This window comes from Mytilus galloprovincialis, chromosome 8 (genome assembly GCF_965363235.1).
Source record: "Mytilus galloprovincialis chromosome 8, xbMytGall1.hap1.1, whole genome shotgun sequence".
Classification (NCBI taxonomy): Eukaryota; Metazoa; Mollusca; class Bivalvia; order Mytilida; family Mytilidae; genus Mytilus; species Mytilus galloprovincialis.
The window spans coordinates 4525607-4549030 of NC_134845.1; the positions used below are offsets into that span (position 1 = coordinate 4525607).

A 23424-nucleotide genomic window follows, 5' to 3' on the forward strand; every position below is an offset into this window, starting at 1 on the left:
TTGAGGATAATCTGTTTGAAAAAAAAATCTATTTACTTCTATTAGGTGAGTATTTAAAAGAGAGACGAAAGATACCAAAGAAACAGTCAAACTCATAAATCGAAAATAAACTGACAACGCCATGGCCAAAAATGAAAAAGACAAACAGACAAACAATAGTACACATGACACAATATAGAAAACTAAAGAATAAACAACATGAACCCCACCAAAAACTAGGGGTGATATCAGATGCTCCGGAAGGGTAAGCAGATCCTGTTCCACATGTGACACCCGTCGTGTTGCTTATGTGATAACATATCCGGTAAATAGTCTAATTCGGTAGGTCACATTCCTGAAAGGAAAGGGGAATGTAGTTACGACGTAAGGAACATATCCAATATCATTTGTGAAACGGTTATTCCATAACGGTCAACCAACTCGTGATGCCGTCCGTAAAATTTACGAAGGGATTTAAGATGATTTAAGAATAAAGTAAAACAAAATATTTTTACCAAATCTACGTGTTTTACTCTCCTGTTGTTATAAGAGGTTGGTATGTTGTGAAGCAATCTTCTTAAATTGTGTATTCTGTACAAAAGAGGGACGAAAGATACCAAAGGGACATTCAAACTCATAAATCTAATACAAACTGACAACGCCATGGCTAAAAATGATTTAAGTGACAGGAATGTCGTCTCAGTTTAATAAGTACCTATTCCACCAACACATAAATGTCATGAGTATGTTTTCTCTACATAAAATCAAAATTATACCAATTAATGTCAGATTGTGGGTGACTTAAATTTCTTATGCAATTTCAGTTACCAAGGATAATCATAGAAAGTACATGATCGCTTCTTCATTTAAATAGCTAAGCAATACGTACTGTACGTTGCATAGACATTTAATTAATCATACCCGACTTTATAATTTTTTCAAATTTGTCAGTGTTTTGTCACTCTCGGAAAATATTTGTTCTCATTCTTTATTGATGATGTGTATTGATAAAATCAAATCAAATATCAAAGCGTCTTGAGTGAATATAGTTCCTAATGGATAAGAAAGACATATAAAGACACACTGTTGATAAAACGAGGTAAAAACACAATTTATACATCATTAGGTACGCTCAATTCATTTAGACATGCAATGATATAATGCATTTTACTTAAAAGAGCGAGATACAATACTAGTAAGTTGATTAGTAAAACTCAAGTCAACTCATACTTTGAAATTTATATGATTGTTCTTCTCTAATGTAATTTTAAGGATGTCAAAAGTTATTTTTTTAATTGTTTATTTTCGATTCAAAACTTTCCACAATAGCTTGAGGTATTATGGGAGGGTAGAGCTATCACAAAACATGTTTAATGATGCGTTGAAGACTCATTTGTGGCATTGGGCGTTATCATCGCTCTGCTCAGCTTTGCGTCCTCGACACATTTGAAGTTTTCATTTGCAATTTTATCAACAACAAAAAATTAAATTGGTCCATTTTTTGTTTTCTCATATAACAGAACCTCCAACATAGATACAAAGCTCTCATACAAGACAATCTGATTCAAACATTTTTGTCATTAAGATATGTTTACATTTTTCTTACTTGCAGGTCGATTTGTTTCACTATACACAATTTCCATTTAAGATTGTTTTAAAATTGAATTTGATTCGCATTTTTCCATGAGTGAGACGAGACAAATTTTGGTATCATGGTTTATGATCAAATTTGTGTTGTTTCGATTCCATCAGGTCTCGTCTTCAGTAATTCCTACTCGAAGCTATCAAACATTTTGTAATTTAAAATCCATTTTCTATTCCTACAGAGACACTATATAAGTATTACTGTAAAGTAATGTGGCATACTATATGAATGGCAAGTCTAATAGACAGACAATAGGTACCCGATTTTCCAAAACGTACGCAATTAGAGAAAATTAGACAATAAACAATTTAGTTACTTTTGTTTTCATGAAAATTAATATATATAACGTCAGGAAAATAAGAAATTCAACTAAAGTCGAATCTACAGAAGTGTTATAAATATCACTTGATACAATACAATTACACTTTCATCCAGACAAAGACAACTGATAATACTTAAAAATACTTGAAATGGCGAATAGAAAAAAATAGGACTGCTTATTGTATTTTACGTAAACAACTTATAAAATAATAAGTTTTGATAAGCTTTTTTTTCAAAACAAGACTGTAGAAAGAACATCAATGTTCTATTACTGATTAGAATCCTATCCAATGAGTTTGAATACTGTAGTTCAAACGCTATTTCGATCTCAAAAACAACTGACGATTAAAGAGTACTGATTTTACACTGTTACCCATGATCTCTACTGTTAGTTTATATGTTATCACTGTTTTGTTTCAATAACATTCAAAAGAAAACATGCAGCCTTCCTTTAAATCCTCGAAGTAATTAGTTTTCGATTGTAGGATTGTAAGTTTTGACAACAACTACTGTTTATAAATTGGTTTGATTTGAGACTCTGAAGTTGAAAACTATCGAGAGTCTTATCAAGTTTAGTTTAATTTTCTAAAATTAAGTGATACACTTTTAAAACTATCGAGAGTCTTATCAAGTTTAGTTTAATTTTCTAAAATTAAGTGATACACTTTTAAAACTATCGAGAGTCTTATCAAGCTTAGTTTAATTTTCTAAAATTAAGTGATACACTTTTTTAAAAACATAAATAAGAGTGAAAAATGTTAAAGGGGACATTCAAAAGTCATGATTCGACAAAAAATGACAACGCCATTGCAAAAAAAGAAAGATCACCAAACATTCAATTTGACTAACGAAAAAAAAAAAAGACAAAGCCTTCAGTATATCATTAATTTCAGAGCAATAGGTTACCAAATTCAATTAATCACTGTCTGCGAATATTTCAGTTACGAGACATCCTACGAACGACTCGGACTGCCAATTTTAGAGACAACTAAAAGAAATGTGGGCGACAGCAATTCCTAGAGCAACTTCATTTAATCAGAATTTAAGTGTATTGATTATTGCCAATTTTATTTTTCATTTATTTTGTTTATTAGTCTCTTTACAAATCATGTATTATACTTTCAAAAAGGTTGCATATTGATTTCGGTAGTTGGGAATGGTAGTTTTTCGCCCCTCTTTTATAAAGTACTACATGTATTTTCATTTTCAAACTCATTTATTACGTTGAATTTTACTGGGTCTATATATATTTCGATAAATTGCTGTTTGATTATTGAATAATATCTGTAAAATTAAATTTCAAAACAAATAAATAAGTAGCGTGGTTTTGCTTTTGAAATAAATTCTTCTGTATGCTGATTGGCAAATGATATGTAGTAATGTTGCCTTTGATAGCCGACTCGGTTCGGTTTTTTTTTCTTTTAAACTGAACGAATTTCCCGGGAACATAATTCTATCATAAGGTGTAGTATCATGACTATCTCATTGTTATTGATAATGGATCTATCATTATTTAATTTGATATAGTCTGTCAACTATCTTCATTTTGATAAAATCAATCAATCATGATATAGTGTCCTTATAATGAATTTATCAAATTACGATATTTTGCATCTTCCAAACAATATTAGTAATATGTTCATACATCATGTATGTCATTGAGTTTAGTTTTGTATTCTTCCAATCTTTGATTTTTAACAATTTGATTCTGTTTGTTTTTTTTTGTTTTTTTTTTGTATTATTTTAAGCAACAATGTTCAGCATGTTAGCCTAATATGTCAAATTTGAAAAATAAGTGCGATGTAGTATTGCTGCCAATGAGACAATTGTCCTCCAGAGTTGAAATGACATGAATACACGCAAGTATATCGCACCGTATGGTTAAAAATCATATCAAATCATAGCAAGCACATTATATCAACTCTGATCTACGTGGTGTCATTCTTTAAATTCATTTTTATATTTCGGTGGGCTTATCATTTTGATTTGAAAATATCTCTTGTGCCTTCTTATAAAAATATTACATGTAACAAACGCACTGATCTCTAATATATATTCAAAAGATGGAAGTATATTCCTCACTCGATACAGGCATTCTCTGAAGAACCTGGTTGTTAAAACATTGACCTATAGCTGGCTAAATCTCCCCGTTGTAAGACAGATGTTTATATTTTCGTTATATTGATAAATTAGTGATCAACCCAAACAGACGCAAATGGTTAACATGTTACAAATGATTTGGATCCAACAGCCAAATCCGTGAAACAAACACCACAGCCATAGGAACACTGACTTAAATATTCAAACAAATATCAAAATGACATTATAGGATAAAATTGAGAATGGAAATGGGGAATATGTTAAAGAGACAACAACCCGACCAAAGAGCAGACTACACGAATATAGATGGACTTTTTATGCTACAATAAGAATAATGAGATGTTGTATGATTTTCAATGAATGAGACAGCTATCCACATGAGTCCAAATGATTTGGATGTATGCAAAGTTATAATTCAACGAAATAACTTAGTGATGTCTTTTTAACTTAATACGCAAGTACATTATAAATATTTGTGACTATATTCATTCAACATTTCACTAATAACGCTCAAAGCTGTAAGTACAAAATGAATTTATATAAGCTCATATGAAATAAGAGCACTCTATAAGTTACAGTTGGCGTAACAAATTGCCTATAAAATACCTCTTATGTAATTGTATATTTGATTCCTGATATATTTCAAATAGTGAAATAATCATCCTTTACGCCTTAAAAGCTATTTATTTTACGATAGTTGGATGATATTTTAGGTTTGACAAAAACCACTGTTTATAAATTGTTTCGTGCCAATGTTGATTTGAGACTCTCGAGTAGAAAACTGTCAATAGTCGTTATCAGGTTCATTAGTATTTTCTAAAATCAAATGTAGAATCAACTTATTTAAAGACTAAATTAGGTTTTAGTCGATCACTTAAACAATTATTTACCCAATTTAACTGTATTCAGTTCTTTTTCAGTGCAGTTCGGTTCGACTATATGAAGACTTAGAATTTCTGACTCAGCAAAGAAAGAAACTAATAGAATCCCAGAGACGTATTACCTGGTACAAACGCCCTGAATCTCTACAAATCTACATATTTTGTATATTAGAAGTTAATTTTTCAATTATTTTGTTTATAACTCTTTTTCTTCAATTATTTATAACACGAAAATTGGAGAAAAAAAATCATATAATGAACGTATAGTGCAGACACGTTTACATAGACAAAAATGAAAAAAAGGAGAGTACAATGTACATGTATGTAAGACGGGGACATCTAAGAACTCTTGTAATGAACGTATAGTGCACTGCCAGACACATTTTTAAAAGTACTAAACAAAAAATAAAAAAAGATTGTTATGTGTGAGAGGACATCTAAGACCAAGTTATACATGTAATAAAATACGTAAGAATAAGGCACCGAAAAAAATATAAAAATGAAAGTCAATGTTGGTCAAGCAACGTTAATCTAATAGAAAAGCATATATGCGTTTGCATTATTTTTAATACCATTATATCTTGCTCTTTTTGTGCAAGGATGAATGCATGAGATTAATATCAGGACCAACAGTTGTCATATACACATGTTTAATGTGTACCAAGACAAAACCAAATGTATTCTAAATCCAAAAGTTGAACGATTATAATATTACCCTAACCAGATAATGAAAATTTAGATAATTAAAGTACATGTACGAGGTTATCATGGAGACAATCAAATGACATCATCAGATGAATAGGTGAACAAAACAAAACGAAATTTGTGGTTTTACTTTTTTAAGCATTCGATGATGACATGTACGAAGGAAAGGAACGGGGTTGTGTTTACGACAAACTGAGTCTATCCTTCGTCTTCTATCATGCCTATATATTTCTGAACTGTCAATCCTAAAACGAAATCAACTTAAAATTAAACGAAATGCCGTATGAAATAAATATAAACTGTTTTCATTGTGTTAATATTTGGAACGTATGTAACGTAGTGATGCTACCAAAGGCGGTATTCTCCATATGTTAATTCTTTTCTTAAAAACAGATGAATCAACTTAATTGGACTAATCATGAATAACTTTATGAAATAGTGTACTTTTTGCCGACCCGTTTCATTGTATTTGACAATATATCAATCATTTTCATTCTGACGACATCGAATAAAAAATGTTACCATCTATCTTCATTCAGAGAAAAATCATATTCACAGTGTTAAACTAGTGTTTAATAACAATTAATAAACAACTACTTTTATATTATAACACCAAAAATATAATCTGGTTTGATTGTATAGTATTTTCCAAAGATCTCAATTAATCATCTTTAAAAAGGTGTACACTGACTAGTTATATTTTTTCTGCTTTGTACACGACGTCTGTGTCTATGTTTCTTCTTATTATTATTTAAGAATTGAATGCTTCTTTTTGTAACTTCATTGGGTTGTAAAAGCGTTGACCGTGCGCACATTTTTAGTATGAAGCGCTTCATACTAAAAATGTGCGCACGGTCAACGCTTTTGACAACCCAATGGAGTTACAAAAAGAAGCATTCAATACTTATAATTACATTTCTTTAGCAATGATCATGAAAACACGAATTTTGTTATTGTTTTATTTAATTCACCTGTGCACTTTATTGTGGGACCACGTGTTATCATGAATGAAAAGTTCTATTGAGCAATGGAATTGCTTACGGAATAACACGTGATGTGCAATTAGCCAATCAGAATAAAGTATCATAATGAAACATACATCTAATGTAATTATTCCGATTGAAACGTGCAATTTAACCATTTCTGTCGTAGCATCTACCCAATCGATCTTTAAACACAGTATACCACATATATGGGTACAGATGCAAATCTGTCCCTTAAATTGACTTGTACACCAAATGCAAAATACTGCATATTGTATAGTTGATGCGACATTCCGACGAGTTAAATTGTGTTTGCCATACGGTTTCTGCTTATAATGAAGCAATTGAGTTAAAGCGGTAAAATTTGAGGTCATTGAAGGTTTTACGGACGCCTTCACGAGTTGGTTAACCGTTATCATACTGTATCTTAGTCACATATGATCTCATTATGTCGTTACTTCAATCCCGCACTCCTTTTTTCGAACGTTGTGTCAAAACCAAAAGAAACACAATAACATATATTGTACTTGTCACTAGAAGAGCAGGATATGCTTACACCTTCCAAAGCACCTGAGATGAGCTCCAATTTTGGTTGATTTTCTAAGTGTTTGGACTATTTTCATACTTTTTTCGTGTTTTATTTTTTAGCTATGGTTTTGTTACATTGTTAGTTTGTCTTTGTCTTTGGCTTCTGAGTTATGAATATTCCTCCGGTATTATCCGCCTCTTTATATATCTTCAATGATATAACAATATAATAACACACACACAGACAAAAAAAAAAAACAACAAAAAAACCCAACACATAGTCATGAAGAAAGTATATGAAGAAGTGATTGGTAGTCCACAGCGCCTCATTAAATAAAATTCCGAAGAGGCTAAATTAACCTTCACTCAGCCTTTACACAAGGACAGAACGGTTTAATCGTGTATCACCGGTACAGCGGATACAGGTACTAACCAAGCGGTCGTGATCGATTTTTTTTTCTGACAAGGTACACTGTACAGATGCAAATCTTTGTTTTGTTTACATCCAATATCAATGTGTAATTCAATCTAAACATAATTGCTGTTTTAAGAAATGATTTGGTCGTAGGTTGATGATAAGAGAAGTCTCATTATTTTCCCCAAATCAAGAACGCTTAATTACTAATATAAATACATGTGCAAATACTTGTCAAAAAGAGTTGGCGCTCGTCTCATCAGACTTGCAACTCTGTTTCTGATAGAGGGCCACTGTGTGCGTAATAAGTATAGCTGTTTCAATAATTGGCATTGACATCTTTCATACATACAATATTTTTTCGATAAATTATTCCGAAAAAAGCGTTGTGTACGGTGTATAGCTGACCACATAAATGGGGCTGTATCTGTATAGTAGAACACCCAATTGCAGGATAAAAGAAGATATGGTATGAGTGCCATTAAGACAACTCTCCATCCAAGTCATAATTTATAAAAGAAAACCATTACATGTACAAGTACGGTCTACAACACTGATCCTATGATCAAGCCGAAAAGCAAGCTATAGAGGGCATCACAAATTATTAGTGTAAAACCATTCAAACGGGAAAACCAACGGTCTAATCTTTATAAAAATCGAGAAACGAGAAACACTTAAGAACCACATAAACAGACGACAACCACTGAACATCAGATTCCTGACTTAGAACAGGTGCAAATAATTGCAGCTGGAATAAACGTTTTAATAGTATCAAACCTTCTCCCTTTTCTGAAACAATAGTATAATTGTCAAAGGGTAATATGACTACTTGGGTCTTTGTAAATAGGGCGGTAGAATATGTGACGAAATATAATGTAGCAAATCATTTATTTCACACTGAAAGTACATAATTATAATAAACATTTATTTCAAATGTTAACTTGAAGTTTCCTTTATATAAATTGAACTATATGAATTGGATAGAAGTACATGTATGATAAAACCTAAAAGAAAATGTGCTTACCTGAAAGTAGGAAAAAGTTAGGTGTCCTTTATGTAGCGTGCGTGCTAAAGACGTGTGTGAAACTCGCATTATTACGAGTTCACCGTCAATATATAGTGCTAGAAAAAGTGGTGGGGTTGCATGCATAATAACTTCGTGCAGAGAAGTATATAGAATAAAAGTCTTTTTCTGACTGTCCGTCAATGAATGAATTAATGAATGAATGTATAAATGAACGTAGTAAATATATAGTACACACAACATATATAGTGTAGTACTAGAATATAACTGGATCCAGGGGGGACGGTCCAGGGGTTGGAACCACCCTTTTTTGGACGATCAATGCATTTGAATGGGGACATGTGGTTGGACCCCCCTTTTTTGTTCAGGGTTGGGACCCCCTTTTTAAAATGGCTGGATCCGCCCTTGAACTCTAATAAATAGCTACGGTGACATAATGAAGAGAGAGCACTCTTTTTAAAGATCCGGATTTTAATACATCATTTGTCGGTTATTGTTTTAATTTTGTATTTTAAACACTAATAAGACTCGGCATTTCTTTAAAATGCTTGTATAAAATTAATTCACTATTGAACCAAAAAAAAAAGGACCGTAGTTTTACTGAAATTCAGTGCACATATCTTCATCTTTAAACACAGTGATCAAGGAAGTGAAAAAGCAGTAACACACATATATATGACCCGCTTTTCAACACAATAAGTATCAGATTGTTCGCCAGACAGCAAGTGTTGCTATGGACTCTTTATATTTGCAAATAATTTAGTTAAAATAGAACATGACAGATCCAAATCTATCAAAGATTTTCATGCAAACACTGATTGAGGACTTAAAATCTTCAAAAATTTATACAGATCTTCAAAATGCTGCACAGGTGTGTATATATTGTAGGTAACAGCCTCCTTTCAAAGGGTGCACCATCAATTTGTAAGTTTGTACATCACTACATGTACAAACCTCATCCCCATTCCTATGTTCCTGGCTGACCCGAGATTCTGTTCCTCTTCAACATTGATGTCATACAACAATCACTTTTTCCTTGTGGTGTCAGATATTTTGTATTATGACGTCAAAATTTTATGGAAACCTGTGTGATACACAGGCACTTGTTTCTGTCAGTGTGTGGTTTACTAGGTAAACGGACAGAAAGTCACAGGACAAAAAGTCACAGGACATAAAGTCACAAATTTGATAGGACAAAAAGTCACAGGACAAAAAGTCACAATTAATTTTTTGAAAAGGCCGAGAAAAAAAAGATCCGTGTTTCAAAAAAATATCAACCGACCCTGTTTTTGACACAGGCTTCTGATAGATGACATGATATTTTTTCTCTCTTGCTTCCTCTTGCATAGAAAGCCAGTAAAACATTTTATTAATGTCAAAAGGTATTCCAAATAGGTTCAAATCCAAGAAATTTGCACAGCAGGTGCCTCGAAAACATTGCAAATGGCACACTTCCGGTTTTTGAAACTAATTACGGATCCGGACTTGGAAAAAAACATGATAATTTTCCGGATTTCATTTACGATGTCAAAAAAAAAAAAAAAAAAAAAAAAAAAGAATTCCGACCTACCGACCCTATTTTTCAAAATGATGTTACCGGAAACACATATCTTTTTTTTTTTGGCCCAATTGTTTAAATATATAAGAGAAAGATCTTGAAATATTTCTTTTTATTACATCTATTCATTTCTATGTGTAGTACATTGTTCATAAGCTTTGTTATATGAAAATTTATTAAATTGTAATCATGCAAAGGAGATATTTCTTGGCACCATGAAGCCATTTAAGTACAAAGTCACTTTGACATTATGTTTTCATAACAATCATTTGATCAGTATTGATAATTATTGAATAAATTTTAATTACAAAGTTGCTTTATATATCACAGTTCAAGAAAAAAAACAAATATTTTATTTTAAAATTATTTTTTCTTGTTTAATGAAAAATATTCTAAAAACTTAATTGTGACTTTTTGTCCTGTGCCTTTTTGTCCGTGACTTTTTGTCTGTGACTTTTTGTCCTGTGACTTTCTGTCCTACATTCGTTTACTATCCACACCCAAACAAAAAATCACTTGGTTTTTCGTACGGGTGTTGATACATTGTAGTTAAACCGTATGACCGTACATTCATGTGACAGAAGTGCCTGTGGTGTGATGTTCAGTAATGTGGATTCATGACAAAGTCAAAGCGGTTACGAGCAAGACTGATGGCTACATGTACAGTGCTGAAGGTCCCCGGTTCGATCCTGAATTGGACACTGGAATTTCAGTACTGCTAGTAGGGCGATTTTCACCCTCCCACACATATTTCTGGTACCTAGACCGGAGATTAAATTAGAATGGGTACTTTGGGGGCCTCAGTTGGTCAAAGTGGTCCCTGACTTTGACCTGAAGATAAATTTATAAATATCTCTTCGGTTTGTTTGTTCTTGCTGAGAGCCCTGTGGTTTTCTCTGAGTTCTTTGGCTTCCTCCACCATAATAACAGACTTCTCTGTGTCTCCTAACACTCCCTCTGTTTTGGGTTGGGGATTGGCCTGGTGGTAGGTTGTATACAAGTAAGTGACACATCTCCATTAAACCTGATAGGGAGTGTACACTGATTCAACTGTACCCTCCCAGCAATCACGGGGTGCTCCGTTAACGGAGGGATCTTTGTACATGCATACATACAATTGCGGACAAATAGCAATAAGTTGTATTTAGATCACACCATTATTTAATGCAACACCTTGATATGTTTGAGAGCTGCAAGTGTACAGTGAAATCTGTGTTAACTCTGTATACATGTATATCAGAATAAATAAAGATGTGCCACTAGTATTATAACAATATTTGCATGTACAGTACAAGGTCCATCCCCAACATAATACATGTGAGGGGTAGAAATAAGAGAAGAGCATTAACTTACCCTGATTTTTTTAACCTGCCTTAGTTAGCAGCCTTACTAATACGTTTGATAAAGCAATGAGGTAAGCTCATTGATGTTACTGCAAGGGATCTGGGGGCCACTGAATCTCTTGGGCTAAATGAAGTCAATTATCTAATATATTGATTATATATTAATAAAAACTTTAACATACATGTATAAATGATGTTCATGAAAATTTAAAAATTGATTAAACTATAAATGAAAAGACCCACCCACATCATGACATTCTAGACCTCTCCTGGCAAATTTTCATGCACTGTTCTTTAGTTACAATGTAAACAAAAAGTTTTACTTTGTCTGATGACTTTTTGTGAGTTTTTGCAATTTGTATTATAATATTCTGTCTTTTTTAGATTGAAATCACTAAACCAGGTGTGAGACTCTCAGAATTAAAGAAAGGTGTACAAGCTGGCTTAATTCAATCAGGTAAACAATTCTTAGATTCATTTTTACTCTCACATGTAGTGCATTTTTGGTGGAAGAAGACTTCAAGTCTTCTGAAGGACTATATATAGCTATGGTGCCGACTTTAAAATCATTGAGCCTCCATATGCCGCATTCGTTTCTGTGTATTACAATTTCATAACAACTTCTGATTCCTGACACAGATTTTTACACATGATTAAGCATCTGAATCATTTAATTTGTAAATTAGGATTGAAAAACAATCACTATCGTAAATATGTACCCTTTTATTTATGTAAATTATTAGATTTCATCTCATCTACATGATCATTATTTGTTTACTTGTAACTAGATGTTTTAACTGTAGATATTTGTAGTACGCATGCGTGAATTTGGTATCGGGACAACTCGCCCTGTTTACATGTTCGCCCTTGGTCTGTTCGTCCTGAGTTCCTTCGCTCGTATAGTACGTTCGCCCTGTGTTAATTCTCTTTACTCTTATCAAGGACGTTTTATAGTACGTCCTTGCATTTATTAAAAAATATTAATATTAAGGGTATCGTTAAAAAACTCTAAAACATGATTTAGTGAAAATCATCTGTTCCTTGGTAAGACAATCGTGTTCAGCCAATCAAATTCTGTGTTTCTCATGATCGATTAATAAGCCAATCAAAAATATTTTCTCTAAAGATTATTCTAACATTCTAGATTTTGAACTTGTGTTGTTTTCATCTTGTTGTTAAATCGTGAACATGGCATGGGAATTTTCATCTGCAAGCAGGTTCTTACACAGCTTGAGAATAAAAGCATGGCTGATTGACAAAATTCAATGATGCAGTACTACCATAAAGATAATAAATAGTATTTTTTGCACTAATTTATTGACATATATAGTACTTGTTGTAACATATTTTATTTTTGTATTCAATTAAATCATTTAAAGGACAATGTACTATTATTTTTTCACAAAGACCAACAAACAGGTTGGGAACACACCTCCCCCCTAATTATGAGTGGTGTCCCTTAAATGAGGGACTGCAGGGGCAGATCCAGGATTTCAGATTAGGGGGGCGCAAATTATATATTCGCTATTTTGAGGTAAAATTATTGAAATATTCTTCTAAAGGGGTGCAATGTAGGTATTTCGAACTATTCTGAGGTAAATTTAGCGAGAAATTAAAGTTTCTAGCAGAAACCGCCTAATCCACCCTGTCAACAATATACAATCACTAGTGACTGACTACCGGATGGACGGACAGATGTAAAACAATATATATATATGTTCCTTTTCCACGTAGAACTTCAAGTTATGATGGCAAGATCTCCTACAAATTAGAAAAATTTACAACAATCTTCTAACACCCCTTACTTACGCACTAAGAGATACATATTGCATACTATGAGTTTATAAAGCTACAGTTATAAAGCTGCAGCCCTAAAAACAGAATCTGAAGACCATGCAAACATTTTATTTTGATTCTGTGTTCCTATGCAAACCAATCTACAATCAAGACACCAGCACATTTTGTAAGATGATCTATAAAGCAATATCAGGTAATAAATATCTCAACTAATCCTTGAAAGACATGGTGCTGGTAGTTGTGACAAACAGAAATACAGAAACATCACAAAAAGAAATTACCTTTGTTTGCACATCGCCGGCCAATGTGATAAAGCCGATTGTACATGCTTTCAATAATGTGAAATGAAATCGGTTCACCAGTCAGGGGACTTACTTAAATAAGTGATTTTCTAAATCACTGATTCAAGTAACATTATTTCCATAAAGGTTGGAAGTTAGAGTTGTCTTTCTTTAATAATCACCTATTTAAGTAGTACAAACTAATCACTAGAAGAAGTGATTTAATTTTATTGTAGCTTTAAATATAGAATACTAATGATCCAGGGACTAATTATGTTTCTAAACTTATCAGAACCAACATCTGTGTTGTCTAGGATGACCTGTCTGACCAGGTCATTTCAGGTGATGACCTTGTACTGAATCTAGGATAATGACATAAAAATCACTTGTTTAAGTATCAGACCTCAATTTCCTTCCCAAAAATCACTTCTTTAAGTATCATTCTTTTAATAACCCCCACTAATTTCAACACCCCCGAACAGTGAAATTTTTATCGCGAACAGTAGAATTTTATTACATAATCTGAAAGATGAAACCTTGAACTTCACAGGAAAAATACTCCCACTGCTGGGGAAAATCTTTTAAGAAAGTATCAGTTCATTATGTAAAGCCATTATTATAGCATTTTTTCAACCAAAATAAAATTTTCAGCTAAATGATAGCATCAAAGGCATAAACCTTGCTACTTAAAAGAAGCAAAAAGTTCATTTTTTTTTTAATTTTACTAATTAAAAGATATTATTTAACCTATGTGTTTAAAATTTTGAAAAAACTACATAATCCCAATTTGTGACAAAACCTCGAATTTGCTACTCAAATAAGTGATTTAAAAATCACTTATTTCATGTATTTCAGTAAGTCCCCTGACTGTTCACATTAGAATTATTTTACCACTCCATAACACCATGAACACCAGCCCCAACAAACTTGGTTAAGACGATGGAAATGTGAAGAGTTGACAGATAGACGGGCGGACCGACGGAAGCAAGGTGAGACGAGACAGATCAAAACAGCTCACCTGACCAATACTTGTTTTAGATTTAGCAAACGAAAATTTCTACTTTTCTCCGTGAATTTGAATTGTCCTCTCATAATATATCTGTTTTTACTTTTTTGATTTTCGGAGGTCGTGCCAGACTTTATATATACTGTGTTTGGCACAAACCACATAAAATCAGAATGAGATGCATTTCAAAAGTTATGTTTTTTTCTGAGGATCCTATGCATGTAATAATGCGGTACATAATTCGGAAAAATTTTCTGGTTACAAGTAAGAAATATATAAAGACACAGAGATTATAAACTAACCTTTCGCTCGAAACAGTATTTCTACATAAAGAAAGAATCTCACCTTGACTATTTTCTTGGCCCGTGCCATGATGAAATTATGAAAGTGAGTAAGTCCGTTAGGGATGCTTTGGAAATTCGATTATCAAAGAAATTGATTATAAAAACCGCAAATACAATGTAACAATTGTTTGTACTTTATCTGCTAAAACCCTATTTCATTTGTCATCAAACGCGGCTCCATGTTTGACACCTTCCTTTTAGGTATATATATATTACAGAACTTAAATAAATCGTAGGTCAGTTAAATGATAATAATGTTGACCCTGTTAAACTGACTGTTTTATATACTTTCAATGTTAAAAAAGATGGAATGGTCTCTTCTGATACTTAAATAAGTTAGAAGACAACCCATGCTTTGCAAATTTTAGGGGGGGCGCACGCCTGCCACGCCCCCGCCTAAATCCGCCCCTGGACTGTCCCTAACACAAACGGTCATTTTACTGTTTAAAGAAAATTTTTAAGATTTTTAACTCAAAAGTTGGAACATTCATTATATTTGGAACAACTTTTCTAAATGAGGGGTCAAATTAATAAAGAAGATATTGGTTTAATAGAAACATCACAAAATTCTTTTGACAAGTTTTGACCATTTAATACTTGATAGGTGCATACATGTAGTTCTTGGGAAAAAAGTTTCATCAAATAATATGAATATAAAGGTGCTCAGTTTTTACAGTGGATTGTAATGTTCTTCCAATGAGCTCAAGGGTTACCCCTCATTTGGAGTGTTGTTCCCAACCTGTTAAAGGTCCATCTTTGTGCATAATTCAAAATTGGAAATTTAAACAAGCATCTAATATTCTTACACAAGAAAATAAACCCTGGTCTGCTAGGTACATGTTCATCTTTTCTACCGATTTAATAACTAAAATCATGCAAACAGACTTAAGAAAAAGGCATGTAAGTTCATCATACAAATATGACAGTTTTTCTAGACAATCCAGATCGTGCAAAATATTTCGCTAAAAATTGTAACCTTTAAAATTGTTGCAGCACACTAAAAACCCCCATGGGAACTTTCAAAAGTTGGCGGGTATGTAACAAGTCTTACTATTTTTTATGCCCCATTTATGGGCATTATGTTTTCTGGTCTGTCCGGCCATCCATCCTGCTTCAGGTTAAAGTTTATGGTCGAGGTAGTTTTTGATGAAGTCGAAATCCAATCAACTTGAAACTTAGTACACATGTGTTCCTTATTATATATATCATCTTTCTAATTTTACTGCCAAATTAAAGATTTTACCTAATATTCACAGTCCACTGAACATAGAAAATGATTGTACGGATGGGAAATCCATGTACTTATGACACATTCTTGTTTGAAGAAAAAAAATATGTCATAACTATAATGGAACAAAGCAGGCTGGGTTAGTGGGGCTGCTTTTATGGTAGTTCAAGTTACCTTTTATTCACCTTCTTCCACCTCAGAGCTATCAACTGTTTGATTTGAAAATTGGTCAAATTTATTACTCTGAGTCTCAGATTCGATATTAAAATTTCTCTAATTCTTACATGATTTATTCTTTTCCCCTCATTATTATTATTAAATCAATGTGTGGTTGTAACTTGTTTGATCTTAGTTCTTCATCTCAATTGGTCAAAATTCAAACAAATTTCTATGAACTATCACAGCTGTTAATAATTATTACAGCTGTTTTACTAAATGACAAATGGCATGTGTTAAAGACCTTACTTTTACCTTTAATTGTTTACCTTTACATATCATGCATATGGTGACGTTGATGGGGAATTTTCTCATTGGCATTCATACCACATCTTATATCTGTATAACAAATTATATTAACATTGGTACAGCCTAATGCATTAGCTCCTTTGTTACAGGATGGGACAAGAGGTTAAAGAATGCAGTATTTAAATACCTTCAGACAAAACCAAAGTTACAATACCCTGTAACACCACCTGAACATGCTAAAGAACCTCTTCTTTATCTCAGAAAAGCTCAGGTAAAGTATCTATAGACAAAACCAAAGTTACAATACCCAGTAACACCACCAGAACATACTACAGAACCTCTTCTTTGTCTCAGAAAAGCTCAGGTAAAGTATCTATAGACAGAACCAGAGTTACAATACCCAGTTATACCACCAGAACATACTACAGAACCCCTTCTTTATCTCAGAAAAGCTCAGGTAAAGTATCTATAGACAGAACCAAAGTTACAATACCCATTAACACCACCAGAACATGCTAAAGAACCCCTTCTTTATCTCAGAAAAGCTCAGGTAAAGTATCTATAGACAAAACCAAAGTTACAATACCCTGGAACACCACCAGAACATGCTAAAGAACCCCTTCTTTATCTCAGAAAAGCTCAGGTAAAGTATCTATAGACAAAACCAAAGTTACAATACCCAGTAACACCACCAGAACATGCTAAAGAACCCCTTCTTTATCTCAGAAAAGCTCAGGTAAAATATCTGTAATCTTGTAGAATGCTTTTCAGAATCCTGTTTCATAGAATTTAGCTTCATAAATTATCTTAACATAGAAAACTCATGTTAACACTCATATCTATGAAAATTTTCAATTAAAATTATAACTATAGTATTAGTGGTGTATAGATTTTAGAAATTATAAAAAGGTACTTGTACATATACAACATGTATTATATAAATATTTTAAAAGTTAAAGTTATTAAAATAACATGCACTTGATTTGCATAAAGCATGTTAAGCAATCATTTCAAGAAGCTGGAATACTTTCTGTTGTTTATAATTTGCTCCAAAAATCATTAAATATGTTTCATCTTGATTGAAAGCCAGATAACCTAATAAAAGTTCAAATTGAACAATGGTGAATAAAGCTTATACAAATTCTATGATGATACATATTATAGTTTCACTGTATATAGATAATTATATTGTATTTTATTTTAGCATGCATGGGAGAAAAGAATATTGAAGAGTTTAAATAGCATGTGTACAGAATTGAATATACCTCTAGCAAGGAAGGTAACTTAAAAGTGTTCTGCAGGGGGCAAAAGATGAAGAATACATTAAATATTTTGTGTATGAACTTAACCCTCTGCATCTTCGTTCCAAGCCTTTAAAGTAGAACAAAATCTACATTGTATAGTAAGCTAAAATGAAATAGCACAGGAATGACAAAATGTTCAAAAGAGAAAAACAAATGTTTGCTTTTAGTTAATAAACTAAAAATAACATATATATATATTATATGATATCACAGCACAATATTAGAAAAAATGTAAAAATCAGTTGAAGAAGACTAACCTAATTAGATCAGCACTAACAAAATAACAAAAGATATTACATCATTGTTTACATACTAATCTTAAAAGTTACTAGCTCTGGTGGATAGTTTTCTCATTGGCAACCAAACCACATCTTATTATTATTATATATTTCGGGTTATCCCAGTGGTTAAAACTTGATAAGGCCACACCAATTTAATTTCTTGTTCTATGGATATTTGAACTCCAAAATTTGGGGCGAGGGAGCGATTTGAAAATTTTAATAAAAAAATATTTAATTTGCAAATTTTTGAGGCGAAGCTTGAAAAGTTAAGGCGAGCGATTATTTTTTTTTTTTTGTAAACATAAAATAGTAGGTTTTGACATTTATTAAAACTTAATTAATCACTTGCACTTTGACATTTCTTTAATTTATCCCTGTTCACCAAGAAATAACTGAATAATTAAATCTGGTCTATGTATGTGTGACTGACAATGATACATTTCTCCATCCAAGTCATAATCAGTTTGGAAACAACCCCTTAATTTTATAAATATCCCTTTTATGAGGGGTCAATATAAGCAGGGACTTTCTATACTAAGGAAGTAAGTATAGACAGTCCCTGATATAAGTTATGATATATTTTTTTGTAAATATTCCTGGACTTTTGCCATGTTAACATATTATCTTTAACAGTTCAATATTATTCAAAATAAGTAGAACCCTCTTTTAGAAAAGTGGTTTAAAGTATGATGTATTTCTCCTCTTTTTGAGTAAAAAAATCTTAAGTTTTCAAAGGTTTTTTAGTAGCACTATACAAATTCTTGGTATTTATATTTTCATTTCTTCATCTTTAAAATTACCCCTTGTCTGAGGGAGGGTTCCCAACCTGATAATGACAAACACAGGTCAAAGTACGGCCTTTTACACAGGGCTTTGATCCAGACCGTCATCAAACAGCAAGCTATTAAGGACCCTAAAATTATTAGTGTACATAATTCAAACAGGAAAACCAACGATCTAATTTATATATATCCAAACTGGCAAACAGGAAAATACCAATGAACCGCATCAACAAACGACAACTGCTGAACAACAGGCCCCTGAATCAATCAGGACTTGCATAAACATGCAGCAGCTATGGATAGTTTTGTTTCGCCAGCATACAATATAATTGCAGTTGAAGGCAAATCCTTTAGAAGTTCTTTGTACTTTATTCTAACAACGAACATTTTTTGATAGGGAATATAAGTAAGGGGGAAAGAAACCAACGTTTTGTTCTTTGCAGGTATTTCCGCTGTTATATATTTATATCGGGGCACTCCCAATTTGGATAAATTGGTTTCATGCTGAAACAATTATTCTCACAAATATTTACACAGTGTGGTGGGGTGCTTATAGGTTTAAATACAGGTTTAGACTGTGATTTAAAAAAGCAAATGTTGTTATCTTTTTATATCATTTACAAAAAAACGGTGCAGGAAATGGACATGATTACATTTCTGGATGCGGGAAGCGGGAATATAAAAAAAATAAAAACATTCTGTTTTGAAAAAAATATGTGCGGGCGGGTCCGTCGAACAAGGAATTAAATTGGTGTGGCCTAAATTGAAATATTTCTCCACTAAAAAAACATGAATATACTATATTGTAGTTAATTAATGGATTATATTTTCTCAGCGTCCAGAAAAAGAGCAAAAAGAAATGAATTCTAAATGGACAGAGCTTGGAGTTGAAGGTCCAGGTTGGTTGTTAACAACTTTATTCTGAAGACTAATACGGTTACTCTGAAGGATGTATAAGTTTTTGCCAGGTCTCATTTTTAACATGTTAAAGTGTGATTATAGGGAAGTTGAATGAAAGAGAAACTCTCTATCATCTTGGAACTATTCTGTGTGGTTCCTGTTTTCAAATTTAATTTTGCATATTGAACACTAATACTTGATATAGTGATTTTGCTGTGATATGGAACTTTTAAAGAGCTGAACACAGTGATGATTTTTTAACTGACTCAATTGCCTACTTCAGTAATATTTTGAAATAAAAACTGTATTAAATGCCAATGTTTGGAGAACAAATAATAAATGTAAAATAATCAAAGGGAGGTAACTGTATGCACATTTTATTTCAGACATTTTATATTCAGAAGATTATATCATACATGGTATTAATATTGTTACTGGAGTTCTTCTGTTCTTCTTATTTTATTTTATTTTGTATTGTGTTAAATGTTATATCTATTTGGGTTATTTGAATACATATACAGGTTATATTTACTGTTAGATTGTGTTTCAGGTATATAATTCACAGGAAACTCACTACTCTTACACAGTAATTAAACTGTTTTATTCAATTTTTTTTTTATTTCTCTAGGATATTTTTCTGTCAAAGTTAAGTCTAATTAGAAAAATGTATTTAGCAGAAAGTCTTTAACAGTTTAGTTAATGCATGCTTATAGAGTTGTCTATAATCAATTTAGAATTACTTTGATATGCTTATTTGTACAGGCTTTTCCTAAAAAATATGTACAGGGTGCATACTGTATTTCTTAGGACTTTACTTGAATGTAAGAACTTAAGAAAAATTTAACCAAACAAAACAGGTGCTTAAAGTACCTGATGTAGTGGAATAGATCCTTTATATAACTGTAAATCTTAGATTTTTTTTCTAAATTCCAGAAAAAAACATTATTTAATCATTGAAAAAAAGATCCCTCATGCCACATCTTCCTATTCAATTGACATAGTAAAGCCTTGAATTTGACTGAAATTCACAATGAAAGCACGTTTTGAATAATTATTCAAATCGAAACTTAATTTACTGTGTTTGAGAATTAAATCAGTTTTATTGGACAATCACTTATTTCAGCAATTTCTTCAAAGCTTAAGATTTGGAAACGCCGTTTTAAACATGATAAATATATATATATATAACATGTCTGTGAGTATTCTGAAAAGAAATATATTAGATCTTTCCTTTCACATGTAGGTGTGTAATATTTTTCAAATAGAAATTAATTAATACAAAGATCCCCCAAATATATATACTATGTATAAATAAAGTCATAAATGAAATAGGACAGTGCACATTATATACCGGTATACAGCAGATATAACACTGTATAATTAGAGACTAATGTGGACACCCACAAATGACCAACCTATGCATTTATTATTTCCCTTTTTATATATATATTCACTCATGCAAAATCTAAATGTAGAAATACAAATATTTTATTTATGTTTTATATTCTGATATTTGTGCAATTCTTTAGAACATTATGGTGTTAATTAATGATGTTTATTTCTTTAAAGATTTTTACAGTTGTGTATATAATGCAGATTTATAAGTGCTTAGAAATTTTTGTTGTTTTGTCTGACTTCAGACACAGATAAAAAAAAGAAAGGAGTGATATCTGGTTTATTAAGGTCTGTTGATTCATAACCTATCTTTAAGTACGTAAACACATAACTTACATTTCCATATAACTTACAATTAGAAATAACAGATAATGTTTTATATGTTAACACTTTATGTCACATAATTGTACATCATCAAAAGACATGATATTATTTGTTTTTTCCCCTTATTTTAGACCTTACCCAGATAAGACCAGTATATGCACCTAAAGATTTCCTGGAAGTGATTGTAGGCATACAGAATCCTAACTACCATGGAGACAACAACGGGTAAACATTTAATATTATACACCTGTTGACTAGTTGTGAGGGTAATAGCAAGTTTGTTGTCCCTTAGATACCAACAATTGCTCGAGGCCAAGCCAAGGGGAATAGTAATTATCAAAGTGACAACAAACTTGCTATTACCCTCACAACTAGTCATTAGGTGTTTTATTATACTGAACAAATCAACTTTCTTGTATAAATCATCTGAAAGATAAGAAAATGTCACATAAACATGCACATGATGAACTTTATATTTTTTTTTATAGTTTTGGTTGTATTTATAAATATTTCATTATTGTGATCAAGAGTCAAGACTAGGAAAAACTCCAGTGCATTAAATAAATTTTACTATAGACTAGCCAAAGTACTGTACACAGACCTATATAATACATTTACTATATTTTAGATCTTTTAAGATTTTCTTATTTTTTCTTAATTGCTCCTGGTAAGTGATATATTAAGTTACAACTAGGACAGACACAGATTTAAAAATTTATGATATCATAGCCAAGCGCAAAAATTCAAGCAGAAATTGTCCAATGAAAAATAAATATGAAAAAGTACGGGAAATATATTGATGAAAATATTAACCGAGGTAATAGTCTTTGAAACAATTAACTGGAAATTAGTCTGTGGAATGAAATAGCACAACTATTTCATTACTTTTTGTATAGAAAAAACATACTGAAGTATAATGAATTATATTAGTAATGGTTATCATTGGCATAAAATATTGCCTTAATCAAAGGTATGTGCATTAAAACCAGAAAACTCTGCCTTTCCATGCCTTAGCCAGATCAAAATAAACATTTCATAATATTTCTTAAAAATATATAAAAGTATTTGTCTGCAGGCCAAGTTTGTTTACATACACATCCATTATTGCATAAATAGCCAGATGACAAGAACTGGTAATTAATGCAGTCATATGAATTGGGGTTTGGCATTTACAGGACAGAATAGATGATTCTGCAAATTTTTCTTATGAATGTTTTACAAAATTAACAAAAATCCACAGGACTGAATAAATTTTTACAGGACATGTACAGTAGGTCCTATGAAATTTTGAGGAATGTTAATGATAAATGGTTGTAAACCAGTATCTTATTTTTGATGGTGTGTCTCCCTTTACTCAGTAGTTGTAGATTGTATAATACAAAGCTTGTTAACCACACACTTTGAAAGAGGAGAATAATATACTGATTTACATGGGGATCATTATAACCTTGTTGACTGCTTAGCATTGGATTTTCTGGCATAAATTCAGTGCTTGAAAATTTAGAGATAAGTTTAACTAAAGGCAACAGTAGTATACCGCTGTTCGAAATTCATAAATCGATTGAGAGAAAAACCAAATCTGGGTTACACACTAACACTGAGGGAAACGTATCAAATAATCATTCTTCTAAGTACTAGTATTCAGTGGGGAATAGTATTGTATAGCATAAACGAATCTTGGGGAAAAGTACATGATCTTTTTTTTTTTATTTTACAGATTTTTTCCACTATGGGGAATAGTTCAAGTTCCTGTCAAAGTCAAAAGTATAAATTTACTGGTAAGTTGTCATGTTAAAATAGGGGAGACTATTTTAATGTATACTTGTAAAAATCAA

General features: G+C 31.9%; 1 protein-coding gene across 2 annotated transcripts in view; it reads left to right on the forward strand.

The window, feature by feature from the left end:
- The first annotated feature begins 9108 nt into the window (after positions 1–9108).
- The window catches only part of LOC143084911 (TBC1 domain family member 19-like), a 32466-nt gene continuing 18150 nt past the window's right edge, over positions 9109–23424 (forward strand). Inside the window, exons 1-8 of one of the 2 annotated variants that reach the window (XM_076260973.1) lie at positions 9109–9452; positions 11867–11939; positions 16753–16874; positions 17808–17882; positions 19806–19869; positions 20257–20289; positions 21721–21814; positions 23307–23367. In XM_076260973.1, the coding sequence (XP_076117088.1) occupies positions 9357–9452; positions 11867–11939; positions 16753–16874; positions 17808–17882; positions 19806–19869; positions 20257–20289; positions 21721–21814; positions 23307–23367 (618 nt within the window). In that variant the 5' untranslated portion in view covers positions 9109–9356. The remainder of the gene's footprint in view (positions 9453–11866; positions 11940–16752; positions 16875–17807; positions 17883–19805; positions 19870–20256; positions 20290–21720; positions 21815–23306; positions 23368–23424) is intronic. The other variant, XM_076260974.1, reaches the window with a different exon arrangement.